At 45.6% G+C, this 21563-nt stretch overlaps 1 protein-coding gene across 1 annotated transcript in view; it reads left to right on the plus strand.

Annotated features, from left to right (window-relative positions):
* Positions 1-17370, plus strand: part of LOC147632347 (DUF3754 family protein, putative (DUF3754)) — a 155425-nt gene extending 138055 nt beyond the window's left edge. Inside the window, exons 13-14 of the mRNA XM_086807168.1 lie at positions 16484-16549; positions 16760-17370. Coding sequence (XP_086663294.1) covers positions 16484-16549; positions 16760-16993 — 300 coding nt within the window. The 3' untranslated portion in view covers positions 16994-17370. The remainder of the gene's footprint in view (positions 1-16483; positions 16550-16759) is intronic.
* The last annotated feature ends 4193 nt before the right edge of the window (positions 17371-21563 follow it).

Genomic DNA, 21563 nt, shown 5'->3' on the forward strand with positions numbered 1-21563 from the left:
GGTTTCACATACTAATAATTATGGGTGCAGGTTCACACACACTTATAAGTGGCTGGAGAACTTATAAGATATTCACACTGGGCAGGACTATTATAATACATGTGGCAGCCATAAGGTGGGCACCGGATTTGATTTGAACCAACTGATAGTAGGCGCCCCCTTCTGGACCAGAAAAGCACACGATTAAGCTATTTTCAGCGGAGAGGCTCTATTACTAGAGAGAACTTTAGTTTTGGTGGATGCGCCTGCTTTTCTGGGTGCATGAGTGCTGGTCGACCAGTTTTGCAGCTGTTGGCAGCCTTTTCCCACCTTCCATCATGACGGAAACCATCCAGGTGTATGAGAGAAGTTGGTTGACTACTCCTGGGAGCTTTTCTTGCTCCGACTGTTGGTAACTGCAAAATTTGTTCATGATCCTCAGCACAAGAAAGCATTCCCGGCATAAAGCATATGTAGGACAACTATGGACAGCCCATAGCACTCCCTCATCTGCCCAAGACAGCTCTCCATCTTCATCTTCCTCGTGTCTGGCTCATAGAACTAATCGACCAGCCTTTGTGTGTTTGTCTTGCTTTCATATTGTACTGGAAGAGACAGGTGCTAGCCAGTGGTGGAGAATCCCTGGGCACCCGTGAAGCAGACTCCTTTTTGGTAATCTAACCATAAAGGGGGTGTCAGCCCATCTTCTGGCCCCTAGTGTGTTGTACTGTGCAGATTTGTCATCTTCTTTTGTCTGGCATGCTTATGTGTATTTTTAGTTTTCATGATTGATAAGATTTTCCATGTACAGTTGTCCTTCCATTTACATTGGTATTAGAGCTTGGCTTTCTACATAGTTGTGGATATGGCTGTAAGGAGTCATTATCCGTGAGAGAAGGCTGGGATTATGAGGTAGCCCTCGTCTTATTGTCGCGCCTCGAAAGAGGTTACTTCTGGTTTAAGTGGCAGTGAGCGTGTGGAAGGATTTCGTGGCCCTCTTGTTTGTGTAGGGGCACTGTTGCACCCTTGCAGTCTATTTGGTATCATACTTGGTTGGAATACTAATTTGGATAGAAATTTTTCAATCACACCAAAATGATAAGGAAACTCTTACATAGAGGGTTGAATAAGACCCATGGAAAAAAGCAAATTTTGCACTTTCTTTTCCACTTTCTCTCTTTTCACCTTGGACAACTGATAGGGAGGGATAAGCAAATGGAGATTGTGAGGGTAGAATAAGACCCATGGAAATCAAATCTTGCACTTTCCTTTGCCACTTCCTCTCTTTTCATCTTGGACAACTGACAGGGAGGCTTGTTGACAGCTTTTGCATTCGGTTCAAGAATGGCGGCATGATCAATCTCTCTTAGGAGGCAAACACTTTTCATTTCTCTCTTTAATTGCTTAGAAGTGGGACAAAGCTTTCAAAATCCAATGCCATTAAGTGTTATAAGCTGTTACTATTGGGAGTACCATACCCGTTGTAAGCCATATATCTATTTCAAAGACAATAAAGAAATCAGCTTGTTCTTACTCGGTCTTTGTACGTGATGATGTTGAGCACAATGCTGGACATCCTGTGGATCAAGATAAGATTGATTTCTTAAGTGAATATGCTGATTGTTTTGCTAATTCACTACCAGGACAGTTATTCCCAGAAGGGCCAGAGGATCATTGTATTGACATAATCCCGGGGAGCTCTCCTCCTAACCGACTTCCTTCTAGGGTGAGTGCTACCCAACAGGAGGAAATCATGACTCAAGTAAATGATTTGCTTGAGAAGGGGTTGATAAGGCCAAGTTCTTTGCCTTATTGTTCTCCAGTTTTACTGTGTAGAAAAAGGATGGAACATACAGAATGTGTGTTGATTACACGGCCCTTAACAAGATTACAATCAAGAACAGGTTTCCGATTCCTCGAATCGATGGTAATCTTGATAAACTTGAGGGAGCTGCTTGTTTTAGTCGCATTGATCTTAAGAGTGGTTATTATCAGATTCGAGTAGTACCTCAAGATGTGAACAAAACGGCTTTTCGAACATCATTTGGACTGTATGAGTATTTGGTTGTGCCGTTTGGACTTACAAATGCTCCCGTACTCCCATCACTTTCAATAGAATGATGGATAAAATTTTTAGACCTCACTGCAAGTTCACATGAACTTTCTTTGATGATATTATTATCTTTTCAAAGAGTGAGGCTGAGCATAAAGAACATCTCGCCACTGTTTTTGTAGAGCTAAGGAAACACAAGGTTTTTATCAATGGAAAGAAGAGTGAATTCTTCTTGTCAGAGATTCACTACTTGGGGCATATTGTCTCAAAAGATGGAGTATGCATGGATCCCGCAAAGATTCAAGCTATCAAGGATTGGCCAGAATTGCAGAATGTACATCAAGTTAGGAGCTTTATTGGTTTATGCTCTTATTATCGTTGATTTATTCGACCCTTCTTGGCTTCTCCGTTACATGATCTAACAAAGACGAAAGTGGCATTACGTTGTTTGGATCCCGAAACGACAGCTTTTCAGAAGTTAAAGGATGCCATCATCTCAGGGCTTTTGAAAGCCGCCACCTGCAACATGCGGAATTGTATTTTGCAAGTTTATGAGAAAGAGTTGGCCGTTATTCATGCCCTTCAAACATGGAAGCATTTTCTTTTGGGGGCTGAATTTATGGTAAAAAGAGATCACTAGAGTTTACGGCACTTTCTTACACAGCCTAAACTCTCAGAAAAGCATCTAAGGTGGGCAAACTTCTTGTCCGTGCTCCATTTTCAGATTTTGCATACCCCGGGGCAAGAAGAATTTGGAAGCGGGGGCTTTGTCACACAGGCCTCAAGTGCATGCCGTAACTACCGCCTATCATCAGGACTTGTCGAGGATGCGAATGTATGTTTTGGACACATATTTTTAGCCTATTTGGGCTGATTTGAATGATGGTACCACTGTCCCATCTTATTCGATTAGAGATGGGTTTCTGATGATGCAGAACCATATTTGTGTAGTGTGTGAATTGCTCCAAAAAGTTATGGAAGAGTGTCATGCTTCACTATATGGTGGTCATTGTGGTATTCTGGCTACTACATAGGCTTTGAAAAGATATTTCTTTTGGCCAGCTCTACGGAGGGATATTGAAGCTTATGTGCGAGAGTGCCTAGTGTGTTAGAAAGTCAAGTTTGACAGACACAAGACACCTGGTTTTCTTCAGCCCTTACCCATTCGACAGGAACCATGAAAAAGCATTCCTATGGATTTCATTATGGATTTGCCGAGATCGGCACATGGAAATGATTCTATATAGACTATTATAGATCGTTTTAACAAACAGGCACACTTTATTCGTGCGAGGAAAACAATCAACCCAGAGCACATGGCAAAGTTGTTCATGGCTCAGATTTCCAAACATCATGGCATGCCCAAGTCTATTGTGGGGGATAGAGATCCAATTTATTTTGGCGGCCATTGTTTGATAACTGGGCACAAAGCTGAATTTTCATTAGCTTATCATCCTCAAATGGATGGTCGGAGTGAAATTGCAAATTCAGCTGTACTTGATTTACTCAAGTGTTATGTATCTAAGCAGAAGTCAAATTGGGAAAAGTATTTTTCACTGGTTGAGTTTGCATACAATAACATGGTGCATTCTTCAGCTAATAAGGCTCTGTTTGAGATAGTCTATGGCAAGGTGGTGCTTCCACCTATCTTACGAACAAAAGATGAAATCTTTGCAGCAGATGAGTATGTCCGGGATTTGGATACTGCATTTGCACAGGCTCGGATAGCCATAGAAAGATCTCAAGCTAAACAGAAAAAGGCAGCTGACAAGCACAGACGAGAGGTTATTCTCAAGGAAGGTGATTGGGTTTTACTTTAGTTTGAGAAAGCACATCTTCGGAAGTGGCCAGGCAAGGAAGGCAAGTTTCCTAAGCTTTCAAACAGGTATTACAGGTATTACTGCAGAAGATAAACGAAGTGGCTTATAGATTGGTATTGTCTGATCACTGGAAATACATAATGCGTTTCATGTCAGTTTGCTGAGGCCGTATGTGGGACCACCTCCTATGGAACCAGTTTTGGAGATCCACCAGACGAGGATGAGCAGATAGTTTCTCATAAAGAGCGTAAGCATGCAAGTGGCAAGCTAGTACACAGGTATCTTGTGAAGTTTAAAAACTATTCAGCTATGGATGCAAAATGGATGGACGAGGGTTATATTGTGGATTATCTGGAGCTTTTGAAGACCTATTTGGAAGCTTTTCAGTTGTGGTCAACTGCTTAGAAGCCGGGGAGAATGTCACAAAATTCCTCACTGCATTTGTTTTTCTATTGTTCATGTATGGCGTGTGGATCCTGACATGACATACATGTATGGCTGGTGTAGCATGACATGGTGTGTCTGTGTGGCATATGGAGCCCGACATGACTAGTTTGCAGTAGTGCAGTCTCCCTAAATGAAGAGAGAGGGCTCCAACTTATAGATTTGGGAAAAGAGAAGGCTATGATGACAAGTGGAGTGTAAACAGAAGTGTTGAAGTGAGAAGTTGGAGGCCACTTGTCTCACTTTGATTTTCTTTCTTGCCACATGTCCCAATCTAAGAGATGGATCCTTCCATAAACTTTAACTTCAAAAATATCTCAACTGCTACCCATTTGTCATAGGTACTTTGGCAACTCTTGGTATTTGTTCAATTCCAGACGTAATGATGCGAATAGAATTTCCATCGGAGTCCGGCCAAAAGTAGCAACTCTCATCATGTATGACTGGTCATCCAGGCATCCACTTGACCACTTTCACATTGGGAAAATGTCTAGGCTGATGATAGTATACCGCCAACTCTAAGCCTCTTTGCTTTATTGCGCTGACATTGGATGCACTTCTCCAATAAATAATCCTTGATAAAATATTTTACATACGGCTAATAGAATAGTCGGTTATTAACGAAGTCTAAGGTTCCAAGTATGCCTAAGAGAGAGCTGTGCACCAGGTGCATCATCACTTAAGTTTCTCTTAAGTTTTTCATATCAATGGGCACTCAAGCCGTTCCAAGCCTAAACAGTAATGCACCTTGGACTAAATATTGTTGTCAATATCTTACTCTTTGCAGCACAGCAAAAAAGAAAAAAAAGATGTCAGTGGGATGTTGCGATTTAATCAAAGCGAAAAAGAAAAAACAGACGTCAGTGCGTGCGCTCAGCGTGCAAGAGAGAAAGAAAGAAAGATATATTAAGCATCTACTAAAGATCCAATGGGCCTATGAGACCAAAGTGATACAATAATGTGCATGGCATATCTCATCATGGATTGGAAAATAAAACAGAAAGAAAACATAAACATAGCTATCTCACTGGGGTGATACAAAATTGTGCATGGAAAGTCATCATGGAATACTAAGAACATAGAGACATGAGAGCAGCATCAGCTCTAGCTCTGAGTAGATGGGTATACCACTCTCCAAAATATCAAGCATGGGGCTAATGAGTATGGCCGAGAGGTCTCCCTCAACTATGTCACGTGGAAAGGTAGCTCGATGGTGGTGGAGCATGTCTTGGATCCGGAGCTGATGAGGTTCTGGCGCAGCTCGCGGAGGGTCCACAAGATCCAGTATATTGGTGTCCTCCACCTCTTGGGTTTTGAAGAAACTGGTGATGGTTGGCTGGTGAGGGAGGGGGCGGGGTGGCTGGGGCTGATGATCTCTCAAGAAGGTGTCCCTGTGTCTACGGAGCTCAAGCAGGAAGAGGCCTAGGCAACGCTGGTCCTGGAAGCATAGTCACCAGAAACGTTTTTGAGTTTTGAAGGTTTTTTTTTCAAAAGGTTTCGTCCGTCACCTACAAAACCGCAAATTTTGGATATATATATATATATATATATATATATATATATATATATATATATGAAATTTTAATTTATTTATACATAGTAGAGGGAAGAGAGAGGAAAGAGAAGATCAGGGTAAGGAGGGCAAAGAGGGGGAGGAGGAGGAGGAGGAGGAGGAGAAGAGGGGGCAGCAATGGAAAGTGCTCATTGCTTAGAGGGCATAGGGGGCAGCAGTCGGCAGCAAGGGGCACAGGGCGCAGATGTGGGGCATTGGGGTCTCCAGTGTGGGCAAATGTGGGGCCTAGGCACAGCAGCGTGGACACTTACAGCAGACTCACACGGAGGTGAGGTGGTGACAGAAGCGCGCAACGGGCAAATCGGGGGAAGTCGACAGTCGCACGCGTTTTTTGGGAGAAAAAAAATGAAAAAAAAAACGACTTTTTAAAAGTGAACAAAATGTTTTGTCAAAGGTTTTGAAGGTTTTGGAGAAACGTTTTGTCACAAAACGTTTCGCAAGTTTCGCCAGACCAAAACAGGTTTTTGGTGACTATGCCTAGAAGTCAATGATCCTGGAGAGGGGGGTAGATCCTCTCCTCTCTGGGTCTCCGTATGAGCTTCCCGGCTGTCAAGATGTGCTCAGCTCTACCTATCTCCACTCTGAGGCGGTGGGATGAAACCCGTATTTGGCCAATCGCAATCCGCATGGCATGGGATAAGTAAACACTCAAGTAGCCCGACTGCCGGATGAATGCATCCTCAGTGAGTGTGAGGAAGTGATCTCTGTAGAAGTGCATCTTCGTGGGGATCTCCGGAGGTGTGATCCATGTGCAATGGGTGTAGAGGCTGAGAAGATCTAACCGGATAACCCGGTTGGTATCCTCGTGAGAGAGCCGGAGAAAAGGGGAGTCCAAACTGTACTGAAGGTGGGGTAGGTGGTCCATGCAAAGCCCATGTACTAAGAACCAAGTGGAAACTAGTGCATACCATACTCCAAGATTGGCCCTCAAGTGCTAGTTGTCTTCAAGACTCCAGGGCAAACCTCAGGTACTTGTGAGGATCCATGTGACTGATGTGATGGAGGTATGTGACTGTCTGGAAGAGTGCATCCACTACCATCGGGGCTGCAGCAAACTCTGCCTGGATAATCTGGTGTGGGACTGATGGTTTGCTGCAGATCATACGGGAGAACATCATGACCTAGGGCCTCTCAACTCGCTGGCAATCCTCATGTGATAAGGGTGTCGAAAAGCCAGCCCTTCGTCTTGGGCTAATGGAAATGTGCCTCGAAGCACTGCCGCTCAAGCTCGCTCAAGGCTGCATATCCCCGTGTCACTCTGGCGTGTGCTGTGGGAAGCATAATGAAGCCTGGGCCACTGAAAGTGACACCAAGGTAGACATAGGATGAGACAATGTCCACAGGATCCCCTCTATATCTGAAGCTCAATCTGGGTGTGAATGGGCGAGAGGTATTGAAGACCATTACCTTGGTTTTACCAAGGTTAACAGTGAGGTCCCGTTGAGTGCAAAAGTCCTGTAAGGCATCCAACTGTCTCTGAAGCCCCTCGGCTAAGTCGGAGAGGAGGACCATGTCGTCTGCATAAAGTAGTATGGGGATCAATATGCTTGCCAGTGTGGGACTAGCCCCTCCTAATCCGTCAATGAAGATTGAGATATCATCAATGTAGATGCTGAAAAGAGTGGGTGATAGAGGGTAGCCCTGTTCCACCCCAATAGTGCTGGAAATCTCCTGTGATGTACCTCGAGGGGCTCTCACTCGCTCGGTAAAACAGACTTATAGAGGGCGATGATGCTCCAAACCATGTCAGATGGGACTCCTATCTCCTGTAGACAGTGTTGGAGGTGGGCTCAGGGTACAGTATCAAAAGCTTTGCGGAAATCCACAAAGCAGTAGTAAATCCTCTGATGTCGTGCTCAAGGTTGTTAGAGGCGTCAGAGGCGTTTGGTATGAGGCGGGTGTCAGGCGTTTTTCTGAGAGGTATTTTGGGCTTGTGTACATATGAATGCATGGTGTGAATAAAGGCTTGGCCTTGGAATGCGTTGCCAGGTGTACAAGGTAGACGGTTTGGCTGTGGGCTTGTTACAGGCCTGTCCGGAGTGTAGTGCTGGAGGTGACATCAGCTGCTCGGTTGCTGAAAATGTGTACGCGTCCCCAAAGAAATGAGTGGGCATTGGAAGGCTGTATTTGAAGGTGAGTGGAGGTATGGGCAATTAAAGATAAAAGGGCCGGTGTTGCCTTGAGCTTTGGTGTGAAATGGAAAGCATTGTGTGGCCATCTTCTAGGCTTTAGGGAAAAGAAAAAAATAAAAAAATGATATAATAACGTGGCCAATTTATTGGAAGACACATGGCTGTTTACGTAGCCGCCAGCAAGGAGCTCCAGAAGGTTGGCGAAAGCGTGGAAAGCTGGCGGGTGAGATGCAGTTGCAGACTAAAAAGGGTTTGGGCCGCCTTGTTTGTTTTGGGGCTCTTGGGCGTGTGTAGCCGCAGGCACACAGTGAGGAGGCTTCTTCGGTGAGCTGCAGCCAGGCGGACAGAGCCGACATGAAGTAGAGTGGAAGCCTTGAGGTTGGACACGGGGGCCTCCCTTGTGAAGTGCAGAGGAGTGCTGGCGTCAAAGGTGACGGGTGGCTGACAGAGTAAGGAGAGCGGGTAGCAGCTAGCGGCTTTCAACAGAGGCCTAGCTGGTGATACGAGGAAGCCGTCAAAGGTGGTCGGACATCCCTTGTTAAAGGCGCTTACGAGCTAGTGATAGTAGTGAAGGGTGAGGTGACTTTGAAAGGAGGCCACCTTGTGAAGAGCGAGAGGGAGTTGTTGGCGCAGAGAAGCTGGCAAAGGGTTGACAGGCGCCAAGAGACGAGCTGGGGTGTGGGGCGAGCTGAGATGTTTAGGTAGTCGCCTTGTGTACAGGAACGTGGAGGGCTGTTGGTCGACTGGAAGACAGGCTGGCAAGTAAGTGAAGAGGGCTTCGACGCAGAGGCAGAGAGGGCCGCGTAGGTGAAGCCGGAAGTGGAAGCACAGGTAGGTGCTGGAGACAGGGCTGTGGACAAGTGATCGTGCAGAGGCTGGTGGGGCTGATAGCACGTCAAAGACAGAGACAAGGGACAGGTGGTGCTTGGGTTTGTTGCGAGGCTGGCAGAGGATCAGCACAAAGAGAGAGAGAGAGAGAGATGTTGGTGTAGCTGCTGTCGGCGACACATGCAGAAGTGATGGGCTGCAGAGAGTTGAGGGTTAGCTGGTGGGGCGCCTTCTGAAGAGTGAGAGTGGCCGGGTTCTTTCTGGTGTGATTGGCACAGCACGCAGGCGAGAGGTTCGCGGTGATTGGGGATGTGGTGTATCCTCGGCAGTGACAAGTCAAAGTGTTGAGAATTCCCGTGGCAGTAAATCCAAGTCTGAGCCTGACTGTTTGTAAGTTTTTGTGAGTAAGGCTTCTGTGTCGGGAGAAGCTTGTATGAAGTGTTTTTTGGAAATATAATTGCTGGGTGTTTACTTTGGTCTATGGTGCCCCTGTTTTGTGCTGTCTTTCTGGCGTGGGTTGGGTGGTGAACTGTGAGAAGTGTTCCAGCCGGTGGCTAGTGGTGCCCCCGTTCGCGTGTGTGTTTCCAAGTTTGGGAGGTGAAGGGCTATAGAGAGTGGTTCTTTTTTCTTTTTTTCACCTCACATTCTTCTCGTGCCCCCACAGAGGATCGAACTCTGGTGGTGTTCTTTGCCTAGAAAGGTGTATGTCCCACAGAGGAGAGCTCACGGATTGTTACAGGTTGTCATGATGTAGAGTTTCATGGCAGCAAGGGTGAAGGTGTGTGTGACTTTTTGGAGCAAATGGAGTTGGCATGCATTAGCAATCATGTGACAGATGAAGAGCAGGTTCTGAAGCTGATAAAGATTTTTTTGAAGAGAGATGCCCGAAGCTGGCTTAAGGATTTTGAAGTACAGGATACGGCAGGTGAGCTATATGGTGTTTTGACCTTAAACAGGTTGAAAGAAGGCCTTTTGGAGCGTTTTGAGCAAGTGGAGGATTCTAGTGTGCTTTGGCAGGAGTTGAGCATCTTGAAGCAGGTACATGGGCAATCACTGGACAATTTTGTGAAGGTATTTACATGTTTGTGGGGTAAGTGGTGTATGACATTGAAGCAGGAAGTTCCTCCGATGTTTTTGAAGAAGAGCTTGTTTATTGATGGTTTGCTACCCCATTTGAAGGTCAGGGTTGAGTTGAAGAATCCCAGGTCATTTGATGATGCAGTTAGGGTTGCTAGGGAAAAGGAAGGCAAGATTTTGAAGCAGATGGAGATGGGTATTTATCCGCATGAAGGTGTTGTGTCTGCAAGGGATATGCATGTAAATTTGGTTGAGGTGGATAAGAGTCCTATGCAAAGTTTGATTAGACAGGAGCCTCAAAGGCCTATACAGGTGCAAAGGGGGATGTTCTATGTGCCTTCTGATTTTTTTCCAAAGTCTTTAAAGGATGTGAAGCATAATGAAAAGCAGGATGAGGAATCTGGGTTAATGTTTGAGACAATGAAGATGAGAAGTTGCCAGTGGATTCTTCTCTGGATTTGGACGTCATAGCTGTTCATGACAGTGATTTGGAAGGCCCTATTGAAGATCATTTGCATTTGGATTTGGATGATATGCATGCACATGGAAGCAAAGAGGATGATGCCTTGGGATTGGCTGATAATAAGAAGAAAGAGGAGTTGGATACAGGATGCTTTGAGGAAGATTTTTTGTCAGATTCTACAAGGGAGGAGGATGGGGTAGAGACTTGTGATGAAGTGAAGATGGTTTGTGATGCAGATGTGGAGAGTATGGAGGAAGATCCTATTATCTTGGATTTTCTTGAACAGCTTGTGATGGTGGTATGGTACCTGCGATGAATGATGTGGATGTTTTTCCATTAGATGCATTATGTGCTGGGGAGTCTTTGGACGATGATACTAGGGGGGTTGGCAACACTCAAGAAGGTATGCATGTAGATTGGGCTGATGAAGAGTGTTGTGATGTGAGTAGTGTGCTTGAGGATGATATATGGGAAGTTGCTAGCCTTGATGAACAGGAGCCAAAGATGGACATGGATGCAAATATGGTTGAGAGTGTAACTAAGGCTTCTTTGCGTGTTGCTGAGATGCTAAAAGCAAAGTCCATGGATGATAAGGATTCTGAACCAGTTGAGTCGTATGGTTGTGAAGAAATGCCTAAAGTACAAGTGCTGGAAGTGTTTGTGGATAAAGGTCAAAATGTTGAAACCTGGCCTTCATTGGTAATGATGAATTGGATGCTAGATGCTGCAATGCTACAGGTTTTGAAGACGAGGAGGTTTGTTGTGGGTGAAGTGGACGTGGATGATTTTGTGGTACATATGGTTGATGTTTGGTATGCAGTGATGCAGCCATGGTTTTTAATAGATATTGGGGAATGGGATGGTGAATTACAGATGTTTCCTTTTGATCCTGGTGGATAGCTATTGGACTTTGTGTTTTGCTGCTGAGCATGAATGCTCTAGCAGATGGGGGGGTTGGCAAAGTATGTCAGGCGTTTTTCTGAGAGGTATTTTGGGCTTGTGTACATATGAATGCATGGTGTGAATAAAGGCTTGGCCTTGGAATGCGTTACCAGGTGTACAGGGTGGACGGTTTGGCTGTGGGCTTGTTACAGGCCTGTCCGGAGTGTAGTGCTGGAGGTGACATCAGCTGCTCGGTTGCTGAAAATGTGTACGCGTCCCCAAAGAAATGAGTGGGCATTGGAAAGCTGTATTTGAAGGTGAGTGGAGGTATGGGCAATTAAAGATAAAAGGGTCGGTGTTGCCTTGAGCTTTGGTGTGAAATGGAAAGCATTGTGTGGCCATCTTCTAGGCTTTAGGGAAAAGAAAAAAATAAAAAAATGATATAATAACGTGGCCAATTTATTGCAAGACACATGGCTGTTTACGTAGCCGCCAGCGAGGAGCTCCAGAAGGTTGGCGAAAGCGTGGAAAGCTGGCGGGTGAGGTGCAGCTCTGCAGACTAAAAAGGGTTTGGGCCGCCTTGTTTGTTTTGGGGCTCTTGGGCGTGTGTAGCCGCAGGTACACAGTGAGGAGGCTTCTTCGGTGAGCTGCAGCCAGGCGGACAGAGCCGACATGAAGTGGAGTGGAAACCTTGAGGCTGGACACGGGGGCCTCCCTTGTGAAGTGCAGAGGAGTGCTGGCGTCAAAGGTGACGGGTGGCTGACAGAGTAAGGAGAGCGGGTAGCAGCTAGCGGCTTTCAACAGAGGCCTGGCTGGTGATACGAGGAAGCCGTCAAAGGTGGTCGGACATCCCTTGTTAAAGGCGCTGACGAGCTGGTGATAGTAGTGAAGGGTGAGGTGACTTTGAAAGGAGGCCACCTTGTGAAGAGCGAGAGGGAGTTGTTGGCGCAGAGAAGCTGGCTAAGGGTTGATAGGCGCCAAGAGACGAGCTGGGGTGTGGGGCGAGCTGAGATGTTTAGGTAGTCGCCTTGTGTACAGGAACGTGGAGGGCTGTTGGTCGATTGGAAGACAGGCTGGCAAGTAAGTGAAGAGGGCTTTGACGCAGAGGCAGAGAGGGCCGCGTAGGTGAAGCCGGAAGTGGAAGCATAGGTAGGTGCTGGAGACAGGGCTGTGGACAAGTGATCGTGCAGAGGCTGGTGGGGCTGATAGCACGTTAAAGACAGAGACAAGGGACAGGTGGTGCTTGGGTTTGTTGCGAGGCTGGCAGAGGATCAGCACAAAGAGAGAGAGAGAGAGATGTTGGTGTAGCTGCTGTTGGCGACACATGCAGAAGTGATGGGCTGCAGAGAGTTGAGGGTTAGCTGGTGGGGCGCCTTCTGAAGAGTGAGAGTGGCCGGGTTCTTTCTGGTGTGATTGGCACAGCACGCAGGCGAGAGGTTCGCAGTGATTGGGGATGTGGTGTATCCTCGGCAGTGACAGGTCAAAGTGTTGATGTGTTCGTGGCTGGAAGGCTTGGTCGTCAGACGCAAGGTCGTAATTCTTGAGGTGGTGTGGCCGTGGTGGAATTCCCTTGGCAGTAAATCCAAGTCTGAGCCTGAGTGTTTGTAAGTTTTTGTGAGTAAGGCTTCTGTGTCGGGAGAAGCTTGTATGAAGTGTTTTTTGGAAATATAATTGCTAGGTGTTTACTTTGGTCTATGGTGCCCCTGTTTTGTGCTGTCTTTCTGGCGTGGGTTGGGTGGTGAACTGTGAGAAGTGTTCCAGCCGGTGGTTGGTGGTGCCCCCGTTCGTGTGTGTGTTTCCAAGTTTGGGAGGTGAAGGGCTATAGAGAGTGGTTCTTTTTTCTTTTTTTCACCTCACAGCGGGTATGGTACGCACCCTCGAAAGACTCGTATTTATAAGAGACTTTATATATATATATATATATATAGAAATGAAATGATATATTAATGTCCTCAAAAGGCCAAAATGACCTATGAGACCAAAAAGGTTACAACAATTGGTGGATCTGATACAATGTCTATGTAAGAAAAGCTAAAACAACTAAACAACTAACTAAAACTGAAACAACAACTATGAGGAAAAGTAAGGTACTAGGAGCTCCTAATGGATAACATCTAGGAAGGAAAACTCCAGCAACAAAGGTAAGCATCATATACATCACTAGCCAAAGATGTCTCTCATCAGTCTCGATGGCAGATATCCTCAATGTCCTCCATGGTGAGTACTCTGACTGGACGTCTCCCATGCTGTGCCAGTATGGTCCTGATCCTCTGTGGTAGTCTCCGCCGGTGTCGAGATGGGCCTCTCATCTTGGGGCACCTGGACCGCCCCAGCTCTATAGCCCGATCAATCAGTGTACCTCTGGTGCGGCTATTCTCTGGGGCTAGCTGCAATGCCTGCTGGCCTGACTGCTCAATCTCTGGTCGAAAGAAGTTTGTAATCTGCCTCTGTAGGTGTCTCTCCCTCTCTGATCCCCTCCCTCTCAAGAGACCCTCTCTATGTCTACATTGCTCTAGCAAGTATAATCTGGAGCATCTCTGATCCTGGTATCTCATGACTCTGGAAAGTGGTCCGAAACCCTCCTAAACAGGCAGCGAAAACGGCCTCGTATCTCGTAATATACTAGACAGTGACATATGTAATGTAACTCTGTCTCTGGCTCCATCTGGCACAACTGACAAATCCTAGCCTCAGCTGGTACTCCTCTGAATCTGTCAGTCTCAATCTCTAGCTGGTGTGAGGATGTGCGCATCTGACCAATAGCACACTGTACCCCATGAGATAGATGAGTATCCATGTAGCTGGGTCTAATCACAAACCCATCCTCCGTGAGCTGGAGAAGATGATCTCTATAGAAAGCCATCTTCGTACCAAGCTCGTGTGTCGGCTGTATCCATGTCCTCCTGGTGTCCAGCTGAGTCAAGTTCTGCGTGATAAGTCTGGTAATCTCTACCCGTGTGAGAGAGAGGGAGTACTGAAATGGAGGTAGCCTGTCCATACTAAAGCCATGTAGTTGGAATCAAGCTGTCATCCGTGCATACCAACATGATCTGTCTCCCTGTGATGCCAACTGTCGTGAAGACTCCAGGGCTAAGCGAGCATATCTGTCTCTAGGGAGAGCCCAAGTGCTATGTGTAAAGGAGACTGATCGAGTGAGTGCCTCTACTACCAATGGGGGGGCAGCCATTTTTGCACGGATAATATCATGTGGTACGGAGGCCTTGGCCCTAATCATCCGGGAAATCATAGAAACCAAGGGCCTCTCCATACATCTCCATCCATCAGTGCTACTAGCTCGACTGTGGTGATCCACTGAGGGTCCCCATATCTCCACTCCATACAGCATGGATGAAGTGACCAAAGTGTCAAAGAGCCAGAGCTTTGTTCGAGGTTCCTGAAACTGAACCTGCAAACACATCCTCTCTAGTCTCCCCAATGCTGCATACGCTCTGGTCAATCTGTATTGCATTCATGTATACCCTGCGCATATAGGTTGCATACTAAGCCTCTAGCAATAGTGCTCCATCCATCACCCCCCCACTAGCTCAGTACTTTCATAGTTTATTTCATGTTCATTTTGTCCTTTTCTTTTCTGGACATCCAGAAGACATTGACAGTTGTACATTGATTTGTCTCATAGGTCGAGTTCGGCCCCTAGTAGACGTTAATACAGCTCTCTCTCTCTCTCTCTCTCTCTCTCTCTCTGGGTGTGAGAGAGTGAGAGTGTGTGTGAGAGGGGCTGCCTTGAGCAAGGTTTAAGCCTTAAGGAAGGGAGAGAGAGAGTGTATGAGAGAGGGAGAGACTCGAGAGAGAGTGTGTGTGAGTCTTGAGAGCTTAGAGGAGCCCTTATAGCCCCCTTTCTAGAGACTCAAATGGACGAAAACGGGAAGAAACATGCAAATCCCAAACGGTCAGAATTCAAAAATGGTATTAAAAAAAAAAAATCAACTTTGCCTAGACGGCTTGAATGCCTCGTAAGACTCGTACGCCTCGAACGCTTCTAACGGTTAGAGGCACGCCTCGTAACAACTATGGTCATGCTCTACCCTCTGAGAGGTTTGTGCTTGTGTTCTCATATCGTGAGAGAGAGGGAGAGACTAAGGAACATTGTGTGTCTGCACGATAAGAGAGAAGAACACATCAGCGTGTGCACAGCAAGAGAGAGGAAGTTTGTACAGGTCCTAAGGTCAACCTTAGGTTTGCGCATGTGATTTCAATTACTGCCCTGGGTGCTAATTAATCAGTATGCTTTTTGAGAGGTTAGAAACGTACAAAATGTTCCTGAACTCGTGTTTTGCATGAGCTGTTTTGGGAATACATGGAAATATTTCCCAAGGACGGAGGACCCAGCTTCACTGGATGGGGACACACTGGCTGATGCGTGGCATCGGATGTTGTCTTTGACGTTTTGAAGAGGTTGTGGAACAGATTCCCTCCATGGAGGATCTCTCTCTGTTTCTTTGGCTGGATGCCCACACTAGTCTAGTGGTGGGGCACTCGGCTTGCAATAGCCAGCCACCATGCCATGGGGGTAGCAATGGCCGTTGTTGCCAGGCATTTTTGAAATGATTGTTATGAAACACGTTCTTGAAACATTACACATGGTTCTTACCTCTAAAAAACGCTTCTTGAACATCTTATACAGTGAAGGGGGTATAAATGCTTTTGTTCTCTACATGCAAAAAGGCTATGGTTTGCTAGACTACATTAACACGCTGGCGGGAGGGCTTGGGACGTTCCATCTCTTGATGCAACGGCTGCAGAATCTTGCACTGAAGGCCTTAGGGTGGCTCATTCCTCTATCCTATGGATGTAGCATTTGTCTGAGAGCAGCCACACATGGAGGGAGCCCCCCCCTTCCCCCATCTTTGTATTCTCTTACCTTTTTAGGAGGATGGGGGGGGTGGGGGGGTGGGGGGTGGGGAGGTGGGGGGATCTTCTTCATTTCTTTTGAGATAAACATTAAGGTGGACAGGAAATTTTTTAGCATGAAAATAAATGGAGTAATGTCTTTTGATGCTTTGAGACCTATGCAAGAGTGCTGGTGTGCACCCATTTAAACAATTTTGGCTCTTTGTTTAGGTTTTTCCTGGCCTTAAGTAGCATTCTTGTGCGGTGTTTTTCTAGAAGCAATATGTTACTCTTTATCTGCAATCGTATATGGAGATGATTCAGTTTAGTTGCAATTCAGAAGAAACATAATTGTTTCTGTGTATTTGTGCTTTTATCCAGGTGGAATCCCATAAAACCCTTGCTGCGAAGTGTGAGCATTTTCTTTTGAGTCACTTCAAAGAACAGGTTCGTGCATTCCAAATCATAAACGACAACAAAACTATCCTCAATTGTTACATTTTACTGCTATACAAAGTAACTTAAAATAGTTCAGCCAAAAAAAAAAAAAAAACTTGAATAACAAGACTTACATAGTTCATTGTGAGTTTCAAAATCACTTTTTGTACTCGCTCAAGTGAATGAGCACATCATGATGAACATACAAGTTTTTAGCAGGTTGAAATGCCGGTGAATGATGCACTGAGAAATTTATCAAGGTTAGGACTTGTGATGGAAGGGGAATGTACACTGAGCTCTGGCTCAGATGATGTGAAGGTAGTGGACTCCCTTGAAGCTCTTCCATATGTGCAGTCCATAGATGTGTTGCGTGATAGATGGAGTGAGCTTCTCCGTGATGGATCAACATCGACTTCCTTTCTAAGGTCATTGTATGAAACAACTATCAATTAAGAGATGCAGCATGATTTTTTAAGAATAAATATCTTATGTGCATGCGTACAGGTCTTCATGTAGAGAAAGGGCAAAATTATGTAAATTTATGTATAATGTATATACGGCATTCAGTCATGGAGAGGACTCAGCAGCCTATTCTGTATTTTTTAAGAATTGAGTGTCTGATGTGTGTGAAGTTGGGAGGACTCAATTTTTCAAATTTATGACAGTCCCATAGTTGGTCTGAATAATACAGATGTGTGTGGATAGGTGCTCCATGCAAAAACCCCGTGTAGCACGTGCATCTCCCTATAATTTAGATACAGCTGCTATGCAATATTTGAGATGGTACAAGTATCCCTTTCGTATAGAATTTATACTTTTTGAATTAAAAATCCCTTACGTATGAACATTTTTCTGTTATTGCACAAGAAAATAAAACCCCTTTTGTTGAAGGCACATGATGTCTTACATATTTTTCATTGACCCCCTTGAGAGGTTATCATCTCATCTCCTAGTATTCTAATTCAGATGCAGTTAAGAGTAGAAGAAAATCGAACTTTGGGAGTTGGAGCTCCCCATGTAGAAGCTTGGACTTCCCTCCCATCCTGTGTTAAGCACTTTTGCCGTGTCCGATGTGTGCACTCCTCAGTCTCCTGCCTTGCCTACCCATCTGTGTGCCCCCCACTCCCCTCTTCATGCCCTTGTACCTCCTTCCCCTGGGCGGGGCCCCCTCCTGCCTGTCCCTGTCCCTTTGCTTCGTACGCCCCCTTTTGCTGCTGTCCCAACTTCCCACTTTTCCCCTCTTTCTGCCCTGCTTCCATTTGTGGCCACTTGCCGTTGTCAACCTCTCCTATCCCAGTTCCAGCCTGCTTGTGTGTGCCATTCATCTAGCAAAGGGGGCTCAGCTGTTATACACAGCACTATCGGAGTGAAACAGGGCTGGCCCCCGTCTCCCACTCTCTTTGGGCTATACATTGATGAGATATCTGACTACATAGATAGACAGGGAGGACCAGGAGCACAGTTGGCAGAAGTCTTGATACGTATCTTATTGTATGCAAATGACATTGTCCTTATCTCTGATTAACCAGAGGGGCTGCAGAGCACTTCGATGCATTTCAGCTTTTCACAGTTGTCAGGTACGATACTGTACGGTTCGTACGATACAATACCGTACGGGAAAATACGGTATGATATAAAAAAAAAATTCTTATCGTACGGTCTTTTAAAAAAATACTTACAAACTTTAGTATTTTCAATTTCAAAGAGAAGATAAGTTGTCACATGATGATGACTCAAACCAAAATTCCATTAAAACCAAGTTGAAAACCAAGATGTTAGGCTAAAGCCTAAGGCATACAATGCGAGGTGCTCTAGGCACATGTAGCCGTAGTAGTAAGTACAAAAAGTGGTGCACAAAAAAAGGGAGGCTAGAGGGTTGGGGCTAGAATCCAGATGGAGAAGTGATCACTATCAAAATCAGAGCTCTCACTAGGATCATCTCCATCAGAAGAGTGCCTATCGGAGCGTTTGCAAAAGTCATCCTTGCTAAGAATGCTACCCTCGTCAGCAAACTTGGGCTCTCTAAGCTCCTGTGACAAGGCAATCGGAGCATCCTGATTTGCAAGGGCGGAGGAAGAACTAGTGGAACCGCATCGTGTGTTTTAAAAAATTCCTTATAAACTTAGGTATTTCCAATTTCGAGATATGGAGTATTTTTAAAAGGAGGGAAGCATCATAGTACAGAGGAAAGCTCAAACAGCCATAGACAAGCAAAAACAAGACCATTAATCCCAAAAAAATATTTTTTTTGGAAAAAAAAAATTGGGAAAAAAATTTATCAAAAAAGTCGTATGGTATCGTACTGTACAGTATTCCGTACGATATGATGTCATACGTCGTACGGAGACAACTATGCAGGTTTTTGTGAGGATCGGGACCTCACGGTGAACCATAGGAAGACCAAGATTATGATCTTTAACACATCCCCACAATGGGTAGGTAGATCTGCACCTCAATTTACATATAGTGGGCAGCCCATGGAGTATGTGGCCTCTTATGTATATCTTGGGATTGCTTTTTCCGGGCTTAGTCCTCTTGCAGAAGGTAGCCAGCTCTGGGCTCACATGAGAGGCATTGCTCATAGGTACAGTTTCAGGGGCTTGAGGACAAAGCTTTGGCTGCTTGACACTTTAGTCACACCTGTATTATTGTATGGAACTCCCATTTGGGCTCCCAATTTATACTGAAGGAGAATACGGAGAAGGGAGTCGGTTGTTACAGATACAAGAGAGGTGTATGATGGGTGGAAGTTGATGGAGAGGCCACTATTGATGATGATCACTTACACGATCAGGAGTAACCTTTAGTGCGACATGAGATTGTGTGAGTGGAGATGGGGCCTGCCCCTATCGTGATAGAGGTTCTTTTCCAGACTTAGCATTCTGCCACAAATTATGGAAGCTCCCACTAGATAGATACCCTCGGCTTGCCCTTAGGTCCTCGAAACAGCTGATCGAGACACGCAATGTTGGTATGCACATGTGAGCACTTGGTTTGGTATTCATGCCATGCAGATGGGGGCACTCCCACCGTTTCAGTACAGCATAGAGGCCCCTTCCTTTCCCTCATCTGCACAGAACTAAACAAGGTGATCAGGAAGGACATTGTGAGATTGGATACTCAGAGGACCTGGCATCCACCCCTCCAACCCCTAGGGACGAAGATGGCTTTCTACAGAGACCGTCATCTTCACATGACAGAGGATGGCTTCATCATACGCCCGCACTACATGGGTACACATCTCTCATTCGGGGTGCGGTTTGCAATTCGAAAGATCCGCACCTCATCCCAGTAATTGAGAGTGGAGAGAGCGAGATATGGGCAGATAGCAGTTGTACCCGAGGACATGACATGCCAGCTTTGCCATACAGAGGCTCATTATATATGCAGATACCAAGTATACTATGAGATCGGAGGGAGATTGCACTGCCTCTTCCGAGATGGATTTGGACCACTCCATAGGATCATGGATTTTCAAGACTAGAGATGCCTCGGGCTCTTTCTTCTGGAGCTCTTCAAACAAGGGGAATCCCTACTAAGCCCAAATCAGCTGCACTTGCCCGAGGACTTGCCCAAGGACCAGCAGTAAGAGCTCTCACTGACTTCTTCTAGACCCCCGACATAGTGGCCGCCACCCATGCTCACGTCATCGCAGGAGAGATAGAGCCATCATTTTCCACCACCGCAAGACTTTCTCCTGCCCTATCAGCCTCACTACATTAGGTACCATGTTGCAATGCCCTGTGCGAGGTATTCTTGGTTTATGCGAGAGCTTGAGGCTCCTTGTTAAAAAAAAAAGGATATTTTCTTTTAGTTTTACTTTCAGAACCATGATGATGTATGCCATGGACATGATGTAACATTTTGGTCTCATAGGTCATTTTGGCCTTTTGAAGACGTTAATACAACCTTTTCTCTCTCTCTCTCTCTATATATATATATACATATATATATATATATAATCATCACACATCCATAAAGTCGGAGATCCCATGGACCCCAACAATTACAGGACTATTATGATTGGCCACACATTGGCCAAACTTTATGGGTTAGTACTTGAGCATGAGCTCGACACAGTAGAGCATCAGGGCAGGCAAGCTTCTGGAGGTCATTCTCTACTTTAGATCACATCTTCACCCTCCGAGCCATCATAGAAGAGGTCAGAGCACGACACCAACGGGTTTACTGTTGCTTTGTGGATTTTTGCAAAGCGTTTGATATAGTGCCTCGAGCCAGACTATTGCAGAGACTCCAGGATTTAGGATTTGGGGGTACCATCAGACATGATTTGGGGCATCATGGCATTATATGAGTCAGTCATAGGGCGGGTGAGATGCCCAAAAGGATTATCAGAGATCTCTAGTACCGTTTGAGTGAAGCAAGGATGCCCACTTCCTCCCACTCTCTTGGACTCTACATCGACAAGATTTCCATTGTGCTTATTGCAGATTCTCTAAAGGCTCTCCAGAGGAATCTTGATACATTACATGACTTTTGTGCACAATGGGATCTCACAGTAGTAAACCTTGGGGAAACCAAGGTTATGGTCTTTAGCACATCTCCTCTTTTCACATCTCGACTGAGTTTCACCTACATGGGCAGCCCAGTGAAGATTGCATACTCATGTGTGTACTTGGGAGTCATGTTTACAGGACCGGTCTTCTCGATGAGCCATGCTACAAGAGGGTATGCTTCTCTTGCTCTCATGGAGAGAGAGAGAGAGAGAGAGAGATGAAATGTTATATTAACGTCTTTAAAAGGCTAAACCTATGAGACCAAAGTTACAACCATGTGACATCTGATACACTTTCTGGAAAAGAGAAGAAAGAACTGAAGGTAAGTATCTAGCCCTACAATACATCAGTAGAGAGAGAGAGAGAGAGAGAGAGAGAGAGAGAGGATACTACTCTGGGCGTTCCTCACTGTCTTTCATGTTGAAATAGCAATGTGGGAGGGTAATAGCAAATTGGAGAGCATGCACATTAGAAAGGAAGAAGAAAGACTCAAGGTCCTAACACAA

This window comes from Cibotium barometz, chromosome 13 (assembly GCF_041138505.1).
Source record: "Cibotium barometz isolate CiBa-2024 chromosome 13, ASM4113850v1, whole genome shotgun sequence".
Classification (NCBI taxonomy): Eukaryota; Viridiplantae; Streptophyta; class Polypodiopsida; order Cyatheales; family Cibotiaceae; genus Cibotium; species Cibotium barometz.